This window comes from Fringilla coelebs, assembly GCF_963513975.1.
Source record: "Fringilla coelebs genome assembly, chromosome: 9".
Lineage (NCBI taxonomy): Eukaryota > Metazoa > Chordata > Aves > Passeriformes > Fringillidae > Fringilla > Fringilla coelebs.
In genome coordinates, this window is record NC_140067.1 from 23,853,736 (window position 1) to 23,874,760 (window position 21,025).

A 21,025-nucleotide genomic window follows, 5' to 3' on the forward strand; every position below is an offset into this window, starting at 1 on the left:
GCAGTGTCCTGTGCACCCCATCTACAGCTGTGACATGTTGGACCATGTTCTGGTTAGTTATTTTTTGTAGTTGGCTGCTGGCTTGATACCTTCAGTGCGTGCCCCCATCCCAGAAAACATCAGGAATGCCGTGTGAAAGTTATCCCACAGAGGCTGGGCATGGGGACAGAGAGGGGAATGCCTTCTTCCTTCATCCCTGTTTGTCTCAGCCCTCGCTGGGCCGGGCAGGGCACAGCAAGGCAAGGCCAGACATGACAGCGCTTCCCTGCTGTGCCGCTGCTGCTGCCCTGCCCCGCCCGCCTGCTCCTGCCGGCTGATCCCTGCCTGCCTCTGCCCATCCCACTGCTGCCTGAGTGATCGCTGCCCCAGCTGCCTCTGGCTGCCAGGGGGACTTCTTCCCAGGGCACCCAAATGTCAGAGGAGAGACTGAAGTGCAGGCTCCATTGTGTTTGGTGATACCAGCACATCATGGTCACTGATTTTGCACACTGGGAAATCCCAGAGGATTTCCTCCTGGGTGATGTGGCAGATCAGATGGGCCCTTGTTGGGAGGAGGCTTAGGGATGCAAGGGTTGACCTGGGCGGCAAGGCCTCACAGCATCATGGTGTTCATCTGGCATAAGTCACCAAAATGGGTTTTCTCCCTTGCTTACATTAATAAAACCATCACTCCAGAGTTTTTACACATCCCATCACTTTTCACCAGCAACCATCAGCAAAGTTTAGATTATGATGTTGTTTCAGACTGGTTTTGGAGGGGTAAATTCTGCCACAGCCACATCTTCAAGGACTAATGAACTTGTGAGCCACAGTGGTCTGCCTGCAGGAGCAGCTTTTTTGGCTCTGTTGGGAATGAACATAAACCATCTTCAAGAAGGACTTTTCTTGTGTTGCAGACTGAAAGACAGGTTTTCCAGGGAAACAAAACTGCTTCATTGCAGTGTCTGATGAGCACAGCTGTTCTTTATGCCTCCCTTTGCTTACACTTTGCTTACTCTAAAAGGTGAAACATCTCTGGTTATCGTGTTGGTGTGAGACCCTTTTAGAGGGTGCTGCCATAGGTTGCAGTGGGACATTTGCTCTGTGGAGGCTGACGGGCAGCTGCTCGTTCCAGATCAGATGTGTTTAGAAAATCAGGGCCCCAGGAAATACATTCTTGGTAGTCTCATGGCATGTGGTTTCCAGAGGTCCTGTTGAAGCATGGTGGCAGATGGCAAGGTGAGAGTCATCTGAGTCAATAAGCAGAGATGACTGAGGAGCGAGCTGTCACAGCCTTGTTTGCACAAGTGGAGTGAGAGGTGGGGTGGCAAGGGTGCGATGAATGGGGTAACACAGAGGAGACAGATAAGGGAAAAGCTTCCTGCTGGGGAGGGCTGGTTTTCCAGGAGAGAAGTCAGCCAAGGATGTGGTCTGGGTGAGGTCTAAGGGAGCTGCTGTTGCGGACCAGGCTGCTGGAGATGCCTTCCTGAGCAGAGGGGTGTCAGCAAGGAGGAAGAACACAGCAGAGGTGTTGTGGGCAAGTGATGTGCTTAGGGGTGGTGTCTCCTCAGAGGTATGAGTGGATCCTAAGAACTGCTGAATTGGTGGGAACACCATAATTAATTTTATCTCACCTAAAAACTAGTTGTGAAAACCAGATAAAAGAACCTCAGATGCCAAACCCACCACGCCACTCTTGCGTTTGGGAAGCTGTGCTCCTTGTTGTGAGCTGTATTAAGATCCAGCAAGTGAAATGAAAAGGAAACCTCCTGTTTATAAAAGTGAGTTGACTCAATCAGCAGAGGCAGGTACAGTTGGCAAAGGGAGGTGCAGAGATGTGGTGTGTTTGGGCTGGCTGCACCCATGAGATCAGCAGGAGCCACAGAGGAAAGCCCTGTGAGTCAGCTCCAGGTGTCTGGAGTGTCTGGAGGCTGTTGGGCAGTGTAAGAGGCTCAGACAAGGAGCTCAGTGTTAATCACCCTGGTCTGTCAGGCCTGAAGTGAGCAGCATGTCACACTTGGATTGAGTTTGAGTCCCTAATGCAGAAGGGGCAACTCGTCTCTTTGGGGATGCACTTGTTAGGTGTTTCCATTGTATTTAAAGATGCTCCTGCACCATTTGCAGTCACTTGTGACACAAGGAGTCTCATGGCATTAGGCAGGGGAGCTGCTGTGATGCAGCAGGAGGGCCCATCCCTCACTGTGCCCCTCTGATGGGCCGCTGTCACAGGGCAGGAGGATGTGCTGGAGTCCTGCTTGTCATGACGTGTGCAGGATGTGGAGAACCCCTCCCTCCAGATTTCTCAATTCCCCTGTAGAAGTGGTCATGTCCTCCTGCAATGCAAAGGCAAGGAGTGAGGTGGAACTGGCCTTCATGCCCTGTGTGGCTTGTCAGCTACCCTTGAGAACAAAGTGCTGATGGACCTGGGACTGTGGAGCCTGGCATCTTCCTGGCTCTGTCAGCAGCCTCAGACAAGCGTTTCTCTCCTGTCTCCACTCTCATCCTTCTTCTAGCATAAAAATTATGTAGTAGGTGAGGCCAAGAACCCATCTAAGCTCATTTTTCCTCTCAGGAGCAAGAGCAGACAAATATGTGTGATGATTTCCACCTCCACTTCATTTCCAGGTCTGGGGATTTCCTGAACTTTGTGATTATCCCAAATTGGCAAATCCCAATCGATCTGCTTTACAGGCATTTATTCAAGATGATCTTGGGTCTCTTTCTATCTCCAGTCCTGCTAGTCACCTGAAATGAGCCCTGCTCTTGCAAGTTGGCTGGCTGGACCTGGCTTGCGAGCAGGCAGCCCCCATCCACCCTCCCCAGGCTTCCTGTGAGCTCATCCTGCTCCACTTTGTTCCCTGCAAGCCTCTGGCGTGCCCGGACAGCCCGGCTGTCCCCAGCCAGCCCCGCAGCGGGGCAGCGGCGGCGGGGCCGGTGGAGCGGGACGGGCAGGAGGGTGGGCAGGAGCTGCGGGGCTGTTTGATCTCCCTCGGAGGGGGCTCGCAGGGGGTCCCTGGGGTGCTGTGCCCCGCCAGGGCCCCTCTCCCGCCGGGGCCGGCGCCCGTCTGCGCTCCCTGGGCTGGGCTCCCGCCGTGAGTCAGCCCGCGGCACAGGCGCTCTTCCTGTTGGGAGTGACTCAGGTGGGGCAGCGATAAAAAACGCCCCAAAAAAAGGCACCTACCTGGCAGCCGGTGCGGAGCCCCGCCGGAACGGGCCCTGCCGCTCCGGCACCAGCCATGGCCGAGCGCTGGCTGCTGCCCCTCGCCTGCCTCGCCGCGTCCCTGCTGCCCGCAGCCCGCAGCGCGCAGCGCGGAGAAGGTGAGCCTGGGCTGGGGCTGGGGCTGGGGCTGGGGCCGGGGCTCTGGGGCTCTGGGCGGCCCTTCCTGCCCTGCTCCCCGGCAGGTGGGCTCGCAGCTCTCCGTGCTGGAGAGGGCCGGGAGCTGGAAGCTGGCTGGGGTACCCTGCTGGGGCACTCTTCCCCTCCTGCCTTCGGCATCGGTTCTGGGTCTGAAGGTGCTTCGTAGTTTTCCCCCGAGGGTAAATATCCCGTGCGCAGTTGGTCTTCATTTGGCCACTGGCATCGCCTTTCAAGAACTTATTTGTGTGCAATTACCTTCCTGCTGTTGGTGTAGAGCTTTGCTCCCAGGGTGGGATGTGGGTGAGCACAAGCATCGCCCAGGCAGTGGCTGATCTGCCCATCACTGCTGGAACCAAATCCTTCCCCGAGCCTGAGGAAGGGCTGGAAGCATCCAGGATCCAGTTTGCTGTAATAACGTGGCAGTGTTTGGATCTTGTGCGAGTCTGTGGGGCTCACGAGGTGCCCCATCCTAAGGGAGACGGGACTCCTGCAGTCCACAGCTTTAAAAGTCCAGCAGATCCTCTAGCACATGCATAGCTCATGTAGTGCAGAGTGTCACGGAAGGAGATTTAAACATGTTCAGCCCAGGGGTAATTCAGCTATCTGAATTTCAGTTTCATTGGCCTGTAGTCTGGAGATGGGTATGTTTGGCCAAAATCAGGTTTCTGCATGTATTTTATAAATACTGAGTGATTTTGTAAATACTGAGTGATTTAAGTTTTTTTTTTCTCCAGTACTGATGTTCTGAAATAAGCTTGCTGGGCTTGAAGTTGAATTTTACCAGCTTTAATTTTGGTGAATGGGAAATAAGTGCTGAATAAGTGTTTTTGGTTTGGGGTTTTTTCGAAAGAAAAAATATCTGCTTTGCTGTAGATGCTACTTGGGTTAATTATTACATCACCTTAATTACATCTAAGTTTTAAAATACTGATATCAGTTCTTTCTCTGCTCCTTCCTGGCAGTGTGTGGGAAACTGCTGCTTTCCCAGGGACTCTTGAACCCTTTTCTGTGTGTATGTAAAGCCAGTGGTCGGTAATAGCTGTGGTTTTATGGTGCAGCATAAAAATTCGAGTGGGTTCAGTGGTGTAACTGAGTCTGCTGATGGAGCCCTGGGAGCCCCAGGCAGGTGTTCCTGCAGTGAGAAAGTGTGAAGGTGGGCAGTGGGGACAGCCAGCCTGGAGAGCAGATGGGACAGCCTTGTGGGTCACTGTCCCAGGAGCAGGGAATGGCTTTATTGACATGGAGCCTTCACTGCCTGCAAAGCTCTGCTGTTCTCCTGATGGAAGGAGGGATCTGTGCAGGCTGGCTCATGTGTAAGGGGCTGTTGGATCCTCACACACCCAGGGCCACCCTCATTGTCTGGTTTTGTGAATTTAAGGAGACAGTTTAAGAAGCTTGAAGCTGCCTGTCTTCTTCTCCAAGCCTTTCTCAAGTGAGAATTCATCTGAGCACAGCCTTCAAGCACTTTTCATGCTTTCTTCTTGGGTGGGAGCTGGGGGAATGACATCCTGCTGGATGTGACCCATGGATCTCCTGCATCCTGACACAGCACTGAAGAAACCCAACTGCAAAACTTTTCCTCCAATGGAACCTGCTCTTTTCCATAGATGATCTCAGAGCAGAGCCTGAAGGCACCTGGATACAGAAGTGATCCTCTCCTCAGCTGGTCCTCATCCTCCAGCAGCTCCTTCCTGCTCCATCTCATTATCAATTGCAGTGCCTTGCAGCCTGCCTGAGCTCCTGGGTTTCTGGGAGATGACCAGGAGCAGACACACCAGTGCAGTGGTGGCACTAACCTGCCACAGTGTCTTAAATGGCTTTGAATCAGCGAGACAGGAATTTGTTCCAGGGCTGGAGAGCTGGTTCCTGACATGCTGCAGCAGTAGAGAAACACTCAAAGAAAGGTTTTCCTTCCCTGGGGGAATGGTGCTCATGCCTGTAATTTAGCAAGCCAGTAAATCCTCTGGATTGCGTAGACATAGGGTGATGCATGGGTGGAGTTCAACTCAAAGATCCTTATTTGTCCTTCCAACTTGAGATCTGGCTGGAGTGTAGAGGGATGGGGAGTGGGATCGACCCGAGTGAGATCTTTTTGCTGTGAAGGTGAGCACAAATACTGGAAGAAAGTCTCACACTGCTGTTCTCCATTGGTCCTTTGTGTTGTCCATGCCCTTTGGTCACTGGTGGTGCTCTCTGTGGCTGGATTTGCTTTCCCAGGCCCTAGAGGCAGGAATTCTGTGCCCACAGGTCCCCTCCCAGCAGGCTAGGGTGGCAGAAGATCTCCTGAGCTCGGTCTCAGATTCCTGGCAGCCAGATTGGGAGGGAAGAGCTGTGCTTGCTGAAGTTGGAAAAGCCTCTCTCCCTATTAGCTGGCGCATGAGGTCACCTCTCCCCTTGGCAGAGGCGCTCCTGAGTGCCTCCCTCTGGAATGCGGTGCCGATGGGTGTGTGGGAGGGCGGCGCCCAGGTGTGAGCAGGAGAGCAGGAGGCTTTGCCTGGCCCCAGGAATCACGGATGCAGAGGACGGGGACGTTGTACCCTGGGGCTGAGCTGTGCCAGAAGAGAGCTGGGAAGGAGGAGGCTCCGTGTGTAGGAGCACCAGGCACTGTCTGCGTCCCTGCAGCAGGTTTCTGCCCGGTTTTGGGCTCTCTCCACCTCCCCTGCTCTCAGAGGTGACCTGGGCAGGGGTTGGGTAGCTGGGAGTGGCCTTTCCTGTCCCAGGGAGGTCAGCAGTGAGCAGAACTCCTCAGAGGGAGGTGGAGGCTCCCATGGCAGCATCAGGGTGGTTTGGAGCAGTTCCTCAGCAGGCTCTGAGCCCCTGAGGACCTGGCTTTTTCCCTTGGGATGTTTCTTTCTCCTGCCTGTCTTTGCCAACCATTCTCTCGGCTGTGCCTGCTCTCCCCAGTGACCCTGAGGAGCATGTCTGGAGTAAAGGTCCTCGGGATTAAATGCTCCAGGTCTGGCCGCTGAGGGGTTGCCAGGTAGGTGCAAGGTGGCTTCAAGAGAGCAGCTGGACAAGGCAGTGGAGTGCTGGGGCAAGCACATCTGGAGAGATGCCTGAGTCTGATGTCCAGAGGGATGATCTATCTTGGCTATAGAGGAATGCAGAGTCTCATGCCTGTTCTTCCTGACATCCCCCATGCAGCAGTGTGGGCAGCTGCAGCTTTTCTTCACAATGAGGGAGGGTGGGATCCAATCCCACCCCAATCTTTTTTGTTAATCTCCCTCGTGGCTGGCACACTTCCTATAACACTGCCATGTTATTACACCAAGCTCCTTGGGTCACAGACCACTCCTCATCACCCTGCACTGAGACCTGGGTGGGGGGACCTGGTGGGAGTTGGTTGAACTCTTCCTACTCAACTCACTCCTGGCCAGGTGAAACAAAGGATAACCTCAGGGAACTTTCCCTTTTCCCCAGAGTCTCCAGTAAGGTTACCCATGCTTTTCTCAGGACAAGACTGGGGTTTTTTTAAAACCATCTCTGCTTATTCAATGTCCCGGTTGTGTTGCAAGACCTGCAGAGGAATGGAGAACAGTGCTGGCAGTGCTGTTGTGTGGATTGTGGCTGCTTGGCTTGGGTTTGTCCATCCTCAGCAGTGAAATGGGGCATTCCTCCCCGGTGTGGGGGTGCAGAGCACGGTGTGGACACCAGTGGCACTGGGGGGGCTGATGGACACAGGCATGGGGACAAGCACAGAGATGTGGGGAAGCAGCTCGCTGTTGGCAGGGCACGAAGGGGAGGTTTGCAGCCCCTGCACCCTGCTCCTTGCCCCTCAGGGGGGGATTGCTGCATCATCTGAGACGTGTCTCTGCTCTCCTCTCCGCAGTGTGTGACTGCAACGGGATGTCCAGGCAGTGCATCTTTGACTGGCAGCTCCTGAGGGAGACGGGGAACGGGTTCCGCTGCCTGGGCTGCCAGGGCAACACGGAGGGCGCGCGCTGCGAGCGCTGCCAGGAGGGCTTCTTCCGACAGCACGGGGGGCTCTGCTGCCTGCCCTGCCTCTGCCACCCCTGGGGTACGTGCACAGCTCCTGCCTGGCTAAGGGGGCTTCGGGCACCCCCAGGGCAGAGCAGGCTCTGAGCCCCTGCCTGCCAGACCATGGGTTTCAAGACCCACCTGCCCTCTGAAGTAATCACCAACTCACAGAATGATGGGGGTTGGAAGGTGCCCATCCCAGCCTCTCCCTCGTGTCTTCCTGCAGGTTCCCTTGGCCCACAGTGTGACAGCGATGGCCGGTGCAGCTGCAAGCCTGGAGCCATGGGGGACAAATGTGACCGGTGCCAGCCGGGCTTCGAGTCCCTGTCCGAGGCAGGGTGCAGGAGGAGTGGGCAGTGAGTGCTGCCACCATCGGTGCCATGAGGCCAGGGGGAGGGCCAGCCTCCAAAGCTCTCCTGGGGCCTGTGCTGGCTGAAAACAGCCCCTGCAAAGGCAGGGCTGGTCTCATAGCAGCTCATGGACAGCCTTAAGCCAACCGTGCTAGGAGAGAGTGGGTTTGAGTGATGCTGGACCTCCCTGCCAACCTGCAGGGCTTGGTGTCCTGCAACACCATCAAAATCTGAACTTAGCCACACTCTGAGGTGATGGTTTCATTATCCAGATAACACCCAACAAGCTACAGCCCTGTAAAACAAAACCTGCCCATTGTGGGGCTGCCTCATGTTGGTGCCACTCACAAGGAGATAAGATGCAAAAATCAACCCCTTCCTTTTCATGAAGCGTTGTTTAAACACCTTGAGAAATGTTTCTGATCTGACTTCCTCAGCTGTGTCCTCTTCTTCCTCACCTCACCCTGCCATTGCTCCTTTGGGGCTGCTGGCAGGCAAAGGGTGTTAGGCTGCCTGCAGTCCTGCTGCTGGCCTGGCCTCCTGCCCAGGCCTCCCTGGGGTGCTGCTGCTTGGCACAGCTCATCCAAGGTCTATTAAACTCAGCCAGGCTTTATTAAGCTCAGTGGAGCTTCACTTTGCACTTGTGGGCGGGTCTGATGCTCTGGGATGCCCTGGAGCAGTAGCAATGGGCACTGGCTCAACCTGGCACCCACAGAGCACCAGATTCTGCAAAGAGGTGGCTGTGCAGCTTATTTCATGGGAATGGTAGCTGGGAGGGTTCTCTGCTGCCTTGTGCAGTAGCAGGAAGCACTGGCTCCCAGGCCAAACTGGAAGTCCAGGTCCAGGTTCCTGCTGTGCCTTTGCAGGAGCCGGCAGTGCGAGTGTGACCCAGCGGGCAGCGTGGGAGGCTGTCACTCTGGGCACTGCGTCTGCAAGGAGAGCGTCACTGGAGAGCAGTGCCAGAGGTGAGGGGCAGGAGGATGTGCTGGACACTGCCTGGCACAGCCTCCTTCTCTCTGCAGTCCCTTCCCCAGTTCACCAAGTCTTAGAATGGTTGGGGTTGGAAGGGACGTTAGAGCTCATCCCGTGCCACCCCCTGCCATGGGCAGGGACTCCTTCCACTACGCCGGGTTGCTCCAAGCTCCATCCAGCCTGGCCTTGGACACTTCCAGGGATGGGGCAGCCACAGCTTCTCTGGGCAACCTGGGCCAGTCCCTCACCACCCTCACAGGACAATTTCTTCCCAGTGTCCAATCTAGCCCTGTCCTCTGTCTGGTCAAAGCCATTGCACATGCCCACGTTGCCATCCCAGCCCAGTGATGACCTTAAACCCTGCTGATGGCTGTATTGCCCCACAGGGGTGGTTGTGTGGGCCAGTAAAAGGAGAAAACAACTTGAACATTGTCACCTTCTTGCATTTTCCCAGGTGCAAGCGACACTTCTACAACCTGGATGCCAGAAACCCTGCAGGATGCTCCCCCTGCTTCTGCTACGGGCACTCGGGCACGTGCATCAGTGCGGACAACCACAGTGTCCACAACATCACCTCTACCTTCCAGCAAGGTGAAGCCCAAGCAGGACATCCCCATGGCTCCTGGGCGTGTTTGTTTGCCATCCCTTCTCTTCAGGGGGCTGGAGGAACCGCGTGGTTCACGGCCCTGCTGGAAGTCAGCCTTGAGCTGTGCTTGCTCCTTGGGTGCTCATCACCTGCCTGTGGCTGCAGCAACCTTGCTTTGATGGGATGGCTTGGTCACAGGCAGAAGTATAGTCCAAGGGTTGAGGGGAGCATAGGATTTCTTCATTATGTCTTTCCTGCCACTTGGAAGGAGGTCTCTGTGCCCAGCCAGGCTGATTTACAGATGTGTGGGCACGGAGATAACTGTGCTGCCCCCTCAGAGGTCAGGGTGGGAAGCTGGAGAGTTTTGATAAGGCACAGCTCTAGAAGGTTGCTGGAGTCCTAGAAATACCTTCCCTGTGCACACTGACTGCTCCTTGTTTGTGCTCCAGGTACTGAGGGCTGGCGAGGTGTCCATGAAAGCGGCTCCCCAGCCCAGCTCCAGTGGTCCCCACGCCACCAGGATGCCTTCATAGCAGCAAGGACACCGGAGCCAATATACTTTATGGCACCTGGTAGGTCTGGGGTCAGAGTGAACCCTTTGCTTGCTCTGATCCCATGAACTGAGCCTTTAGGAGGAAGGAAAGATTTTAAGCCTTTGATTTTCCCTTTGCAGCAAAATTCCTTGGGAACCAGCAGCTGAGCTATGGTCAGACGCTCTCCTTCGATTTCCGCCTGGACCGAGGGGGCCGCCAGCCATCTCCACATGATGTGGTCCTGGAGGGACACGGCCTGAGAGTCACTGCCCCCTTCCTGCCCCAGGGAGAGGTCCTGCCCTGTGGCGTCAGCCAGACGTACACGTTCAGGTAAAGTGGGAAGCTGGGCTGCTTGGGGCAGGGGGAGCAAGAATGGTTGCAGCTTCAAGGAGGTCCTGAGTTCGGCTGTGGTCCCTTGGTGGTGGCAAACGGCTGCCTGGTTTGGGCTGGGTGCATCTCAGGTGCTTCTGTCCCGAATAAGGAGGTTACTTTGTGAGAGGGGCGGCAGAAAATGTGGCTTGAGGTTGGGTTGTGTTCTCAGCTCTGGATCAGTTGCACACATGGAGGTCGTTGCCCAAAGCCTTGAGCTCCCAGGAGGGAGATGGACGAGGGCTGTTGTGCTTTTTGGAAGAGGCATCTCAGTATTTTGAAACCAGTTCCACTTCCTCCCTCTTCCATGGCAGGCTGGATGAGCACCCAAGCAGCAAGTGGAGCCCAAGGCTGAATCACTTTGAATTTCGCAGGCTGCTGGGAAACCTGACGGCCCTCTGGATCCGAGCCACCTTTGGGGAGTACAGTAAGTGCAGAGAGAGCTGACAAGGTCGGCTTCTCCTAGTTGTTGGAGACAAGAAGTCTCTGGATGGATACACCTTTGCTAAAATTTATTAAAAGATAAAAGCAGTAAGTGCTCCAAGGGGGCAAAATTAAATAGCAAAGAGATTGAGCAGGATAGCACCGGATTTGGCTGCTCCATTTGCCCCTGGGCGTTGCGATGGAATGCGCGCCCTGTGCCGGTCCTGGCGGTGGGGGCCGGGCGGGTGGAGCCGCTGTCCCCGCGGGTCACTGGCCCTGCTTCCCTGCAGGCACCGGCTACATCGACAACGTCACCCTGGTGTCCGCACAGCCCGGGCCCGGCGTCCCCGCGCCGTGGGTGGAGCGCTGCCAGTGCCCGGCCGAGTACCGCGGGCAGTTCTGCCAGAGCTGCGCCCCCGGCTACCGCAGAGACGCCCCCGGCCAGGGACCCTTCAGCACCTGCGTGCCCTGCAATTGCCAGGGGGGAGGAACCTGTGATCCTGACACCGGTGAGAGAAGCCAGCACCACGCTGTGCTTTTGGGATGTGTGGGGATGCAGGGAGGCTGCCTGTGTCCTGAGAACAGGGACACAGGGGAGTCAGGACCACTGGCTTCACAGAAACTTCTTCATGGAAGTGTCATTAGAAATTGTAAGGGGCTGCCCAGGGAGGTGGTGGAGTCATCATCCCTGAAGGTGTCCAGGGAAGGACTGGATGTGTCACTTGGTGCTCTGGGCTGGTTGACAAGGTGGGGATCTGCCAGGGGTTGTACTCAACGGCGTTGGAAGGCTTTTCCAACCTTAATGAGTCTGTGATTCTGTGCCTTGTCTGTGATTCTGAGGTTCTGTACTTGGGTCTGAAATGTGGGGACCATCCAGGACAAAACTCCCCAGAGCCTAGAAGCACTGCAGTCAGATGCATTTGGAACAAATTGGATGCGTGTTGGAGAGAGAAAAACCATCTCCTGCTGCCCAGATAGCAATATTTCTTCACTTCTGACTTCTTATTTGAAAGTTAAGCATGGCAGTGCCTCAAGTTGGACAGAGCTTGAGCAACCTGGTTTAATTGAAGAAGTCCTTGCCTGTTGCAGGGCAGTTGGACTAGATGACCTTTAAAGGTCCCTTCCAACACTAACCTTTCATGATTTTATGTGGTGCATGATGTGGGCATGCTGGGGATCTGAGGAGATCTCGTGGAGGCTGCTGGACCATGGGTGCTGTTGTCGCTGTGGCTGCAGTGGTGGAGGATGTCCCACCAGGAATGTGAGTAAACTGCCCTAAGCCCTTTCCTTGCTCCTCCAGGTGAATGTTACTCAGGAGATGAAAACGTGGGCAATGGTGCCAGCTGCCCCTTCGGCTCCTACCGAGACCCCCGGCAGCCCCACAGCTGCAGGACCTGCCCCTGCGGGCCCGGCCAGGGCTGCTCCGTGGGGCCGGGGGGTGAGGAGATCATCTGTGACCACTGCCCTCCTGGAGCTGCTGGTAATTCCCTTCTTGCCTCTGCTCTGCCTTTTCATACAGGCGTGCTTGGAGCTGGGCAGATCAGCACCATCCTCTCAGCCCAGCTTGTGTGTGACGCTGCCCCTCCTGCCTGCAGCGGGGTGTCTGAGCCCCAAGGGTTGGGTAAACACAGCCAGATCTCTGGGAAAAGTTCTCCTCTAAATGTAACATGGGTGGAGAAAGGATGGGTAGGAAAGGGAGGGGAGCAAAATATAAGGAAATAAACAAATACAAAATGACTTGGAGAAGATCAGCTGTGGCACCCAGTTTTCAAGAGCTTGTGTGGGGCATTGTGTGTTGGCCGTGGTGGTGCTGACAGCAGAGCAGCTGTGGTGCCAGCCCTGATGGGGCTGAGCACCCCCATTTCTGTGGGGCACAAGCAGTGAGTCAGCCTCTGCCTCCCGGGCACAAGCACTAACTTCTGCTCGTGTCTCCTTTCCCAGGTGCCAGTTGTGAGTACTGTGCTGATGGCTATTTTGGAGATCCAGCGGCTTCCCAGCCCTGCCAGCTGTGCCGGTGCAATGGCAACGTGGAGCCCAACGCCGTGGGCAACTGCGACCGCCGGACCGGCGAGTGCCTCAAGTGCATCCACAACACTGCTGGCTTCTACTGCGACCGCTGCAAGGACGGCTTCTTCGGGAACCCCCTGGCCCCTGACCCTGCTCACAAGTGCAGAGGTGAGACCCAGGTGCAGTCTGAGCTGGGGATGAGTAAGAAAACCCATGACTGACTTTGGAGTGGTTTGATGGGAAGGAGGATGCTGGGAAGTGGGAACGGTGAGCAGGAACCAAAGCACAGTGCTGAATGGTGGGAGGAAAGCAGGGAGAGATGTGCTGTGGCTTGAGGTGGGCCAGGGCCCTGAACCTGTGCTGCTCTGACCTGCAGCCTGTAACTGCGACTCGGTTGGTGCCGAGCCCCTGAAGTGCAGGAGTGACGGGAGCTGCATCTGCAAACCTGGCTTTGAGGGTCCCCGCTGTGAAGAGAGTGAGTGCCCAGCTTGCTATGGCCAGGTGAAAGTGCAGGTGAGCATCTGTGCCAGCCCCAGGGCCACTGAGCAGCAAGGAGTGCAGTGACTTGCTCACCCTCAGGGTCTCCTCCTGTCCTCCTCAAGCATCTACTCCTGGTGCAGGTGAAATGTGAATTCAAGCCTTGGCTTTGTACCTGGTTCAACCGATCCTTTGTGTCCCATCCTAAAATGAGCCTTCATTTTGGTCTCTGTCCTCGGGCCTGACTGTGGCCCTGGTTCCCCCTGGTCTTTCCCCGTGGGGTTAGTGTGCTGCTGACTGATGCCTGGTCTGTGGTTGCAGGTGGAGCTGTACCTGCAGCAGCTGGCAGAGCTGGAGCTGCTCTTGTCAGAGGTGCGAGCTGGCGGTGGGACCAGTCAGGAGCTGGAGGGGAGGATGCTGGTGGCTGAGGAGACGCTGAGGACCATCCTCAGGGAAACCCTGAGCCTTCAAGGTACCACCTGCCCGCTGCCCTTGGATGGGGCCATCTGGGCTGTATCAGGGAGGGTTTTGCTGCCTGGGCCTTTTTGCACAGCAATGAGTTTTCCTTCAGCCTTTCTCTTTCCTTCTCACCAGCCTCCGACAGGTCTCTGGAAGGCCGTGTGGCCAGGATGAAGGGGCAGGGGTCCAGCTCCCAGAGTCGTGTGGATGAGGTCAAGGCCACAGTGGAGAGACTGAGGTCTCTGGGCAGCCAGTATGAGAGGCAGGTGCAGGAGACCCGTCAGCTGCTGGAGAGAGCCAGGCTGGACCTGGATCGCAGCGGTGCCGCTCTCCTTCGGGTGGTAAGAGCATCCTGTGTGACACACTCCTAGTTCAGCTCAGGGCTGAAAAAGATCTACAGAGAAAGCAAGGATTTAAAGGATTACAGATGTTGTTTTGTGAATGTGGGTGTTCTGGTGGTCCTTTCTTTGGGGTCAGGACCTGGAGAGGAGCTGGCAAGGGTCTTGGGGCAGTGGAGGTTTAACATGCTGTAGTTGCCTCTTTCACTGCCAGATTGGATGGAGAGCAGGGAGGAGCACTCACACTTCTCTTTCTTCCTCAGACCATTCCTGTTTCAAGCTTTCCCGGGGGTTCCAATCAGTTCTTGCTGCTGGCCCAGGAGGCTCTGAGACTGGCTAACAGGTGAGTTGCTCCCACTGCCAGCCAAGGGAGAGGAGAGGAGGACTGAGATCCTGCTAGATGCCCAGAAGGTCCTTTTTGGGGGGTTCTGTTTGACATCTGGAGCCCTGGAGCAGGGGAAGATACAGCTGCTGGGCTGTCTTTGCTGCCCTATAGACTTGTCCTCAGCTGTCTTTGAGGATGTAATTGGATGTGATTTAGAAGCATCTTTGGGATCAGAGTTCCCCCTTGGATATCCAGTTAGAACACAGAGCTTGTGCCAATGCTCCTCTATCCTTGGGAGATGCAGGAAGAATGAGCGAAATACAGGTTGGCTTTGCAGGCGTGCTGTGTTTCCCAGGGAGGTGAATCAGTGAATGCAGCAGTAAAGGAAGCTGGTGGAGGGAGCTGGGTGAGAGCCCTTTCTGACGAGGCCCCTCTGTGCTCTGCAGCCACACGCAGGCAGCCAACGCCATCGCCCAGGCGGCCAAGGCAGCGCGGGAGGACGCGGGGCAGGCGCTGGAGCTGCTGCGCGCGGCCGCCGGCGGAGAGGGCACCGAGGGCTCCCTGCCCGGGAGGTGAGCACAGCCTGCCTTGGCCTCAGCCTCTGTGTGCACCTGGGAGGAACAGGGGCATGGCCAAGGATCCCGGCCCCCTTCCCATCTGAGCTGCAAATGGGCAGCTGGAGGCAGGGAATTGGCTGGCACGTCTGAGGGGTGCAGGTGCAGGGTCAGCAGCTCTGCGGAGGGTTTGCTTCCCACCTCACAGCCCTCAGTGCTCCTGGGGACTGCCTGCAGCTGGGGGAAGCATCACTCCATGTGTGAACAGGCTTCTGGGGATGATTTCCATGTGTGGTTAAAAATCTGGCTGGGTTTAGTCTAAGGGTGAATTTAAGCCCACGGTGTCTCCTTTGGTCAGACTTGGCCTCGCCAGAGCCCACCACGGTGGTGCTGGGACTTTACACACCATGGGTGGGATGTGAGCAGCAGCCTTGAAGGAAGTTAAGAGGTTAAACAGGGATGTGCAGGAGAAAACATACAGGGGTAGGGCAGGGATTAGTAGAGCCACCATGGAGCCTGTGAGGGTTCAGCTGTGTGAAACAACCTCTGATTTTGGAGTGGGAGTAAGGAGCCAGCAGATTCCGTGCTCATTGGAGGGGCTGGGATGCAGGGAATGCTTGTATTGAGTTTTTACATGTGATAAAGCTGCATGGAGCCCTGGAGAATGTGAACAAGTCAATGCAGATGGTGCTATTAATGCTGGGGTGGGAGGCTGGCAGCTTGGCTGGTACCAGGCTCTCCAGCCTCACATCTGTACAGGTATGAGGAGCTCAAGTCCCTGGCTGGAGGCCTGAAGGCTGATGCTGATGGAATGGCCTCCAAGGCAGACACGGCTTATCAGGGCAGCCTGGTGCTCCTCAGCTCCCTGTCCCGCCTGACAGAGATGGACATCAGCTCCTTTCAGGTGAGGGCTTTGTGCCTGTCAGACCAGGAGATCCCCTTTTGCTCTTCCTGATGCCCTCCCTGCTTATCCTACCACCAGCTCAGCCCTTCCCAGGGCTCCATCCTCTTGGAGAGCCCCTGGATAGGCACCTTCCTACCCTTTTCCCGCTTTTGCCTCTGGTTCCTGGTGGGCACGGGGGAGATGCTGGGGACCTCACCGTGTCTGTGTTTCAGGAGGAAGCCTCGAGGCTGAAGCACGACTCAGGTGCCCTGCTGGGGCTGGTGGACACGTCCCTGGCACAGTACCGGGGCCTGCGGAGCCGCGTGGGGCAGTGGGAGCAGGAAGCCAAGGAGCTGCTGCAGGGGCAGGAGGGACAGAGAGCGGTAAGAGGCTGGCTGGCCAGGGCTCATCCCATCCCCAGCAGGGGCTGCAGCCTTGGGGCAGTGCCTGTGGCCCCACCATGTCCTTGCCTGGCTGTCAAAGGCAGCCCTGCCTACCTGGTGCAGGATTGAGCCCTTCCTTGGGGCTGCTCTGCAGACCTCAGTGTGTGCAGGGAGCTGCTGGTGCACGGTCTCACCTGCACGTCTCCTCCATGTGAGGCGGGATGAAGACCTGCTCCTGTAAAGATTAGAGCTAAGATGAGTTGGGATAGAGCTGGAGCTGGTTGAGGAGTGCCAGCATAAGCTTCTGATGGCAGATCAGCCTGTGGTAGCCTTGATTAAGGGGCCAGAGCAAGCATTTGGGAACAGACTCTTGGGTCTCTTCCAGCCCAGCTCCTCCCAGACTGCTCTGTGACCGTGTGATGCTCCCATACCGTGTCCTTCTCCTACCCCTTGTGTCCCTTGGTGCATTGCAGAAGCTGACACAGCTGCTGTCCCGAGCCACCCTTGCCAGGAGCACAGCCCTGCAAGCCGTGAGCGCTGGCAATGCCACCTTCTACGAGGTGGAACAGATCCTCAAGAGCCTCAAGGGTAGCATCCCAGAAACCCTTCACTTTCCTTTCCATCTGGGGTCTCACAGAGGCGGTATGGCTTCATTGCCACGTGTGTTTCTTCCAGAGTTCAACCTGCAAGCAGATGAGAAGAGGAGGCAAGCCAAAGATGCCATGAGGAGGCTGCCCATGATCAGCAGCATGGTCACCACTGCCAGGGAGAAGACAGACCGAGCCACAGGAATCGTGGGCAGCGCTGCTTCTGAGTCCAAGGCAGGCAGCAGCGTGGCAGAGGAGGTGAAGGAAATCACCACGGGGATCCAAGAGGTGAGGACAGACTCTGGTGCTATTGCTGGCAGAAAAGGGTTTGGAAGGGGAAAAACATGGAAGAAGAGGAGATGGTAAGCACCTCTTGGTGCTTGGTGGGTTGATTTTTGAGCTGAAGTTTCTCTGCAGTGAGTCCTGCAGATACCAGTTTGGCCGTAGGTGATGTCTGCATGAGATTTCTTCCATGAGGGCCTCTGTGGCATCTCACTGTAGCCACCTTTCAGTGACCAAGGGGATTTTTTTACTCCTGCAGCCAGAGTCACTGGCAGGCTTGTGATGTCCCAAAACTGGTGTTTGTGGGTTCACCTCCCAGATGTGTGCTATAATTCCCCAGGGATTTGCTGATGTGTGAGGGAGGGATTGAGCCATGAGCATAGAAACATCTCTCTGGAAGTGTTGGTGGGAGAACAGGAGGACAGCGTGTGATCTTTTGGATCCCTAGTAGAAGGAATCAGTTTCTACCAGTTCCCTTTTCATGTGCACCCAGAAGGATTTTGGTTGTGTTCTGCCCTCTAAAAGTGCCTTTTCCTAAACACAACCCCAGGACATTGCCCGGCTGAAGGAGGAAGCCAACAAGACGGCTGATGGCGTCCTTGCCCTGGAGAAGGCAGTGGCCACCCTGCAGCTCGAGGCCAAGGAAGTGGAGGATGCCTTTGAGAGGAAACTCTCTGAGGCTGAGGCAGATGCTGCTGTGATAGAGAAGGTGGGTCCCCATCTCCCTTGCCTTGTCTCCTCCCCTGTCGACTTGTGGGCTGGGTTCCACCTCACGGCTCCTGCCTTTCCTCCTGCAGACAGCTCAGGAGGCTCAGAGGGTCCACGACAAGGCTGGCCAGGCAGGGGCAGCTGTGCAGCAGGTGCTGAGTGCCCTGGAGGAGCTGCTGCGTCTCATGAGTAGGTTTTGTGATGGCACTGTGGGGTGTGGATGGAGACAGGTCCCCTCTGGGGTCTAGGCAGGGCTTCTGGGAGTTTAGTGGGAAGCTAAATTACGTGATGCCTGTGAACAGGCTGGGCAGCAGGGTGGGAATAGAGCACTAGGAAGATCCAGTCCTCAGCCTCCATGAGTGCTTTCCTCTTCCTTGTTTTCCTTCTCTGCAAAAGACCAGCCTGGAGCTGTGGATGAGGATGGCCTGAGGCAGCTCGAGGAGAACTTCAGCAAAGCCCAGAGCAGAAGCAAGCAGCTGAAGGTGGAGATGTCAGAGCTGGAGCAGACGGCAGCCCTGCAGAAGGCCCGGGTGCACATGCTGGAGAGCAGCATCGATGACATCCTGGCTGATATTAAGAACCTGGAGGATATCCAGAAGAGTCTTCCTCCAGGCTGCTACAACACAAAAGCCATTGAATTGCCGTGAGCCAGCTCTGGAAAGGCTGCAGCACCTGCCAGGCTGAAGGCAGGAGGGCCTCCCCAAATCTGGCAGAACTGTGTTTGGTTGTGTTAAACTGATCCTTACCCTCAAGATCAGTGTGGCACATGAAGTTCACAATGTTCCACTGGCCCTGGAAAGTCCCTAATTTTTCAAAGTGCTCCGTCCCTTGCTCATGGGAGGAAGGAGACTCTTGGTTTTGAAGGTGCTACTGTCTGAAGAACAGCCCATCCCTACAATACATCTCTGAGGTGCAGGGTTAGGTGTCAGCCTTGTGAGTTTGCACAGTTTGGACCCTGAACTCATAACTGACAGGTTCCCATCACCTGTGGATGCCCTGTCCCGGTCCAGCACACACAGAAGGACTGGGGTCTCTGTCCATTCTTTTGACACTGCCACCACCCGCTCCTCCTCCTGTTCTCCATGGGGTTTTCCTCACCTTTGGCAGCGACAGGGAGCAAGCAGCATGAGAGGCTGCTGGGGGAGATGAGTTCTGAGTTGTGGCACTGGTGATGCTCCATGTGGTGTCTCCTCCCAGGCTGGCAGTGCTCCCCGTGCTGGTGTGCTGTGGCTCTTGTACCTGAGAATGCCATCCCATTCTGCTGCAGTGCCCATAACCTGATTTCATTAGTTTAAAAATACTGAAGATGTCTTGAGTGTGTCTCAAACCAACCTCTGGTTTGGTGCTGCCTGTCCTCCCTCCCTGATGGTATGTTTGTCAGAGGCCACCACCACCACTAAGGTAGCTCTCCACAGGGGCTTCCCACTGTTCCTCTGAACAGAGCTTGAATGAGGCAAAGCCCACAGTGCTCCCTTCACCCTTCACTGCAGCTCTCATGTGGGTGCAGCTGCATTCTGGACACTGCACACTGCTCCCACCTTCCTCAGATGCCATGCAGAGGGAAGAAGTTTCAGGGGAAATAAGTGCCACCAGATGCTGGAAGCTGAAGCTCTGCTGAAGCCCCTGCCCTGCATGGTGGTGAAAGAGGAGGTCCCAGATGGAGAAGGACACTGGGGACTCACTCACCCCTCCTTATCTCTCAAGCCTCTGATAAAATGGTATCTGATAAAGCACCATCCATGCTTTTGCTTCATGAGTATTACGTCTGCTTTGCACTTTTATTTAAGTGAGATGTATTTTAGCCCCTGGCATGGTCCCTTCTCCTGTTGTACAGCATAGGGACAGCTGTTAGGGAAACTGTTTTTCCATGACTTGGCTTTTTTGAAAGGCAGGTGTAGGCACACAGCTGGGGGTAGTTGGGAGTGGGGCTGGCCCAGCCCCATCCCCAGTGGGCACAGCTGTGAGCAGCAGGTGAGCAGCACTGACAGCAATGAGCCATGGAGTGCCCAGGGGCACTGACCAACACCAAAGGGAGCAGAGGGCACACAGGGGCAGTGCATCAACAGGAGGGGATAAAAAGCTGGGCTACAGAACAAGAAGGGTGGATGTTTGCAGCCTTCTGAAGTGATTAAGGTGTTGCTCTGTATGGACTGAAGCTTTCTGAAATTGCATGCTGATACTCTGTGTACCATGGCTGTCTCAACTGTGACAGGTAAGAGGTCAATAAATGATGAATACTCTTGGCTAGATCTTGCTTATTACTTTTTTTTTTCAGGCTTCCTTGTTTGTGGGGATTTGGCCATGGGTTATCCCAGTAGTGCAGGCATTTGCTCTCTTGTTCTGACTCGGTCTTGGGGCTGTTTTAAAATCACACCAATAACATCTCTGTTTTGTTTTGTTTATTACATAATTTAAACATTTTGCTGATAAAGTATTTTTTGTCAATGACTGGTTTTTCATTTAGCAACAGAAATAAAGAAAAAAAAAGGCTCCAAAACTTTTGACAAAGGTGAAATTGGTGGCATGGCAATTTCAACCCCTTTCCCTCCCCCCTTTATTTATTTTCTTTTCCCAAAAGACATTTGAAGTTCATTTCACTTTCAGCAAGTTGACTGTTAAAAAGTGGCGGTTCAAAGACCAAAACCCACGAGCTTCTTCCCACACCTTTCCTGCACCCTGGAAACCCCCATCCTCACCTCCCCAGCGGTCACATGGATCATCACAGATGATTATTTTCTTCCCATGCCCACCCAAAGACATTTTTCCAAACCAGTCCCAGAGCTGAAGGCCCCATTACAAACCCCCGTCCCTCCCCCCATCCTGTGAGTTTTACTGAGTGGGTACACAAAGGTAAGAGCAGTAGGACAGAACAAACTCAGCGTCCTCACCACAGCTAAGCTTCACCATCCCAACCACGTGGATCAGGAGGCCATGGCATTCCCAGGTCCCTTTCTGTGTACTGGAGGAAGGGAGGGTCAGAGATGACTTTTGGGCATGACTCTTTCGTTCCCCCCTCCATTGTTTAGTTTTCTGTCTTTGCTCCCACCCCAGAGGTGTCAGTCCCCAGCAGGTTCAGTCCCTCTGTGTGTTTTGGAGGCTGGTTGCCACCATTGCTGTTTCTGTGGCTTGGAGCTAAGGAGCACAGGGACATCTGGAAAGGAGGGGAGGCTGCTGTCTGGGATAACTTGTGTGTTGGGGTGGGGAGGGAAGGGAGGCTGACAAACAGAGCAGCAGGCAGACAGCAGTCCAGCGAGTGGCTGACGTACCCTGGGTGTCTCAGGGCACTCAGAGGTGTCTCTGCCAGGCGAGCTCAGTGGGGTGGTGGCAGTGGTGACCTGGCTGAAGGCCTCCCTGGAGCAGAGTCCCCCACACAGTCACCACCTTCTCTGCTTTGGCATCTCCATATCTCCTCATCCCATGGGGTACATATGTACTCAACCACCTGGAGATACCAGAGCTGGCACTGAGGGACTC

General features: G+C 55.4%; 1 protein-coding gene across 1 annotated transcript; it reads left to right on the forward strand.

Moving 5' to 3' along the window:
- Positions 1-3,215: 3,215 nt before the first annotated feature.
- LAMC2 (laminin subunit gamma 2) lies at positions 3,216-18,198 on the forward strand (the record flags this gene model as incomplete). Its single annotated transcript, XM_084211541.1, has 23 exons — positions 3,216-3,297; positions 7,167-7,355; positions 7,542-7,671; positions 8,532-8,630; positions 9,092-9,228; positions 9,673-9,795; positions 9,897-10,086; positions 10,440-10,552; positions 10,839-11,057; positions 11,849-12,028; positions 12,490-12,723; positions 12,932-13,068; positions 13,354-13,504; positions 13,627-13,832; positions 14,093-14,172; positions 14,601-14,726; positions 15,468-15,612; positions 15,825-15,974; positions 16,448-16,562; positions 16,650-16,849; positions 17,394-17,552; positions 17,641-17,740; positions 17,948-18,198. The coding sequence occupies 23 exons, from the start codon at positions 3,216-3,218 to the stop codon at positions 18,196-18,198; spliced, it is 3,516 nt and encodes a 1,171-aa protein (XP_084067667.1).
- Between the last annotated feature and the right edge of the window lie 2,827 nt (positions 18,199-21,025).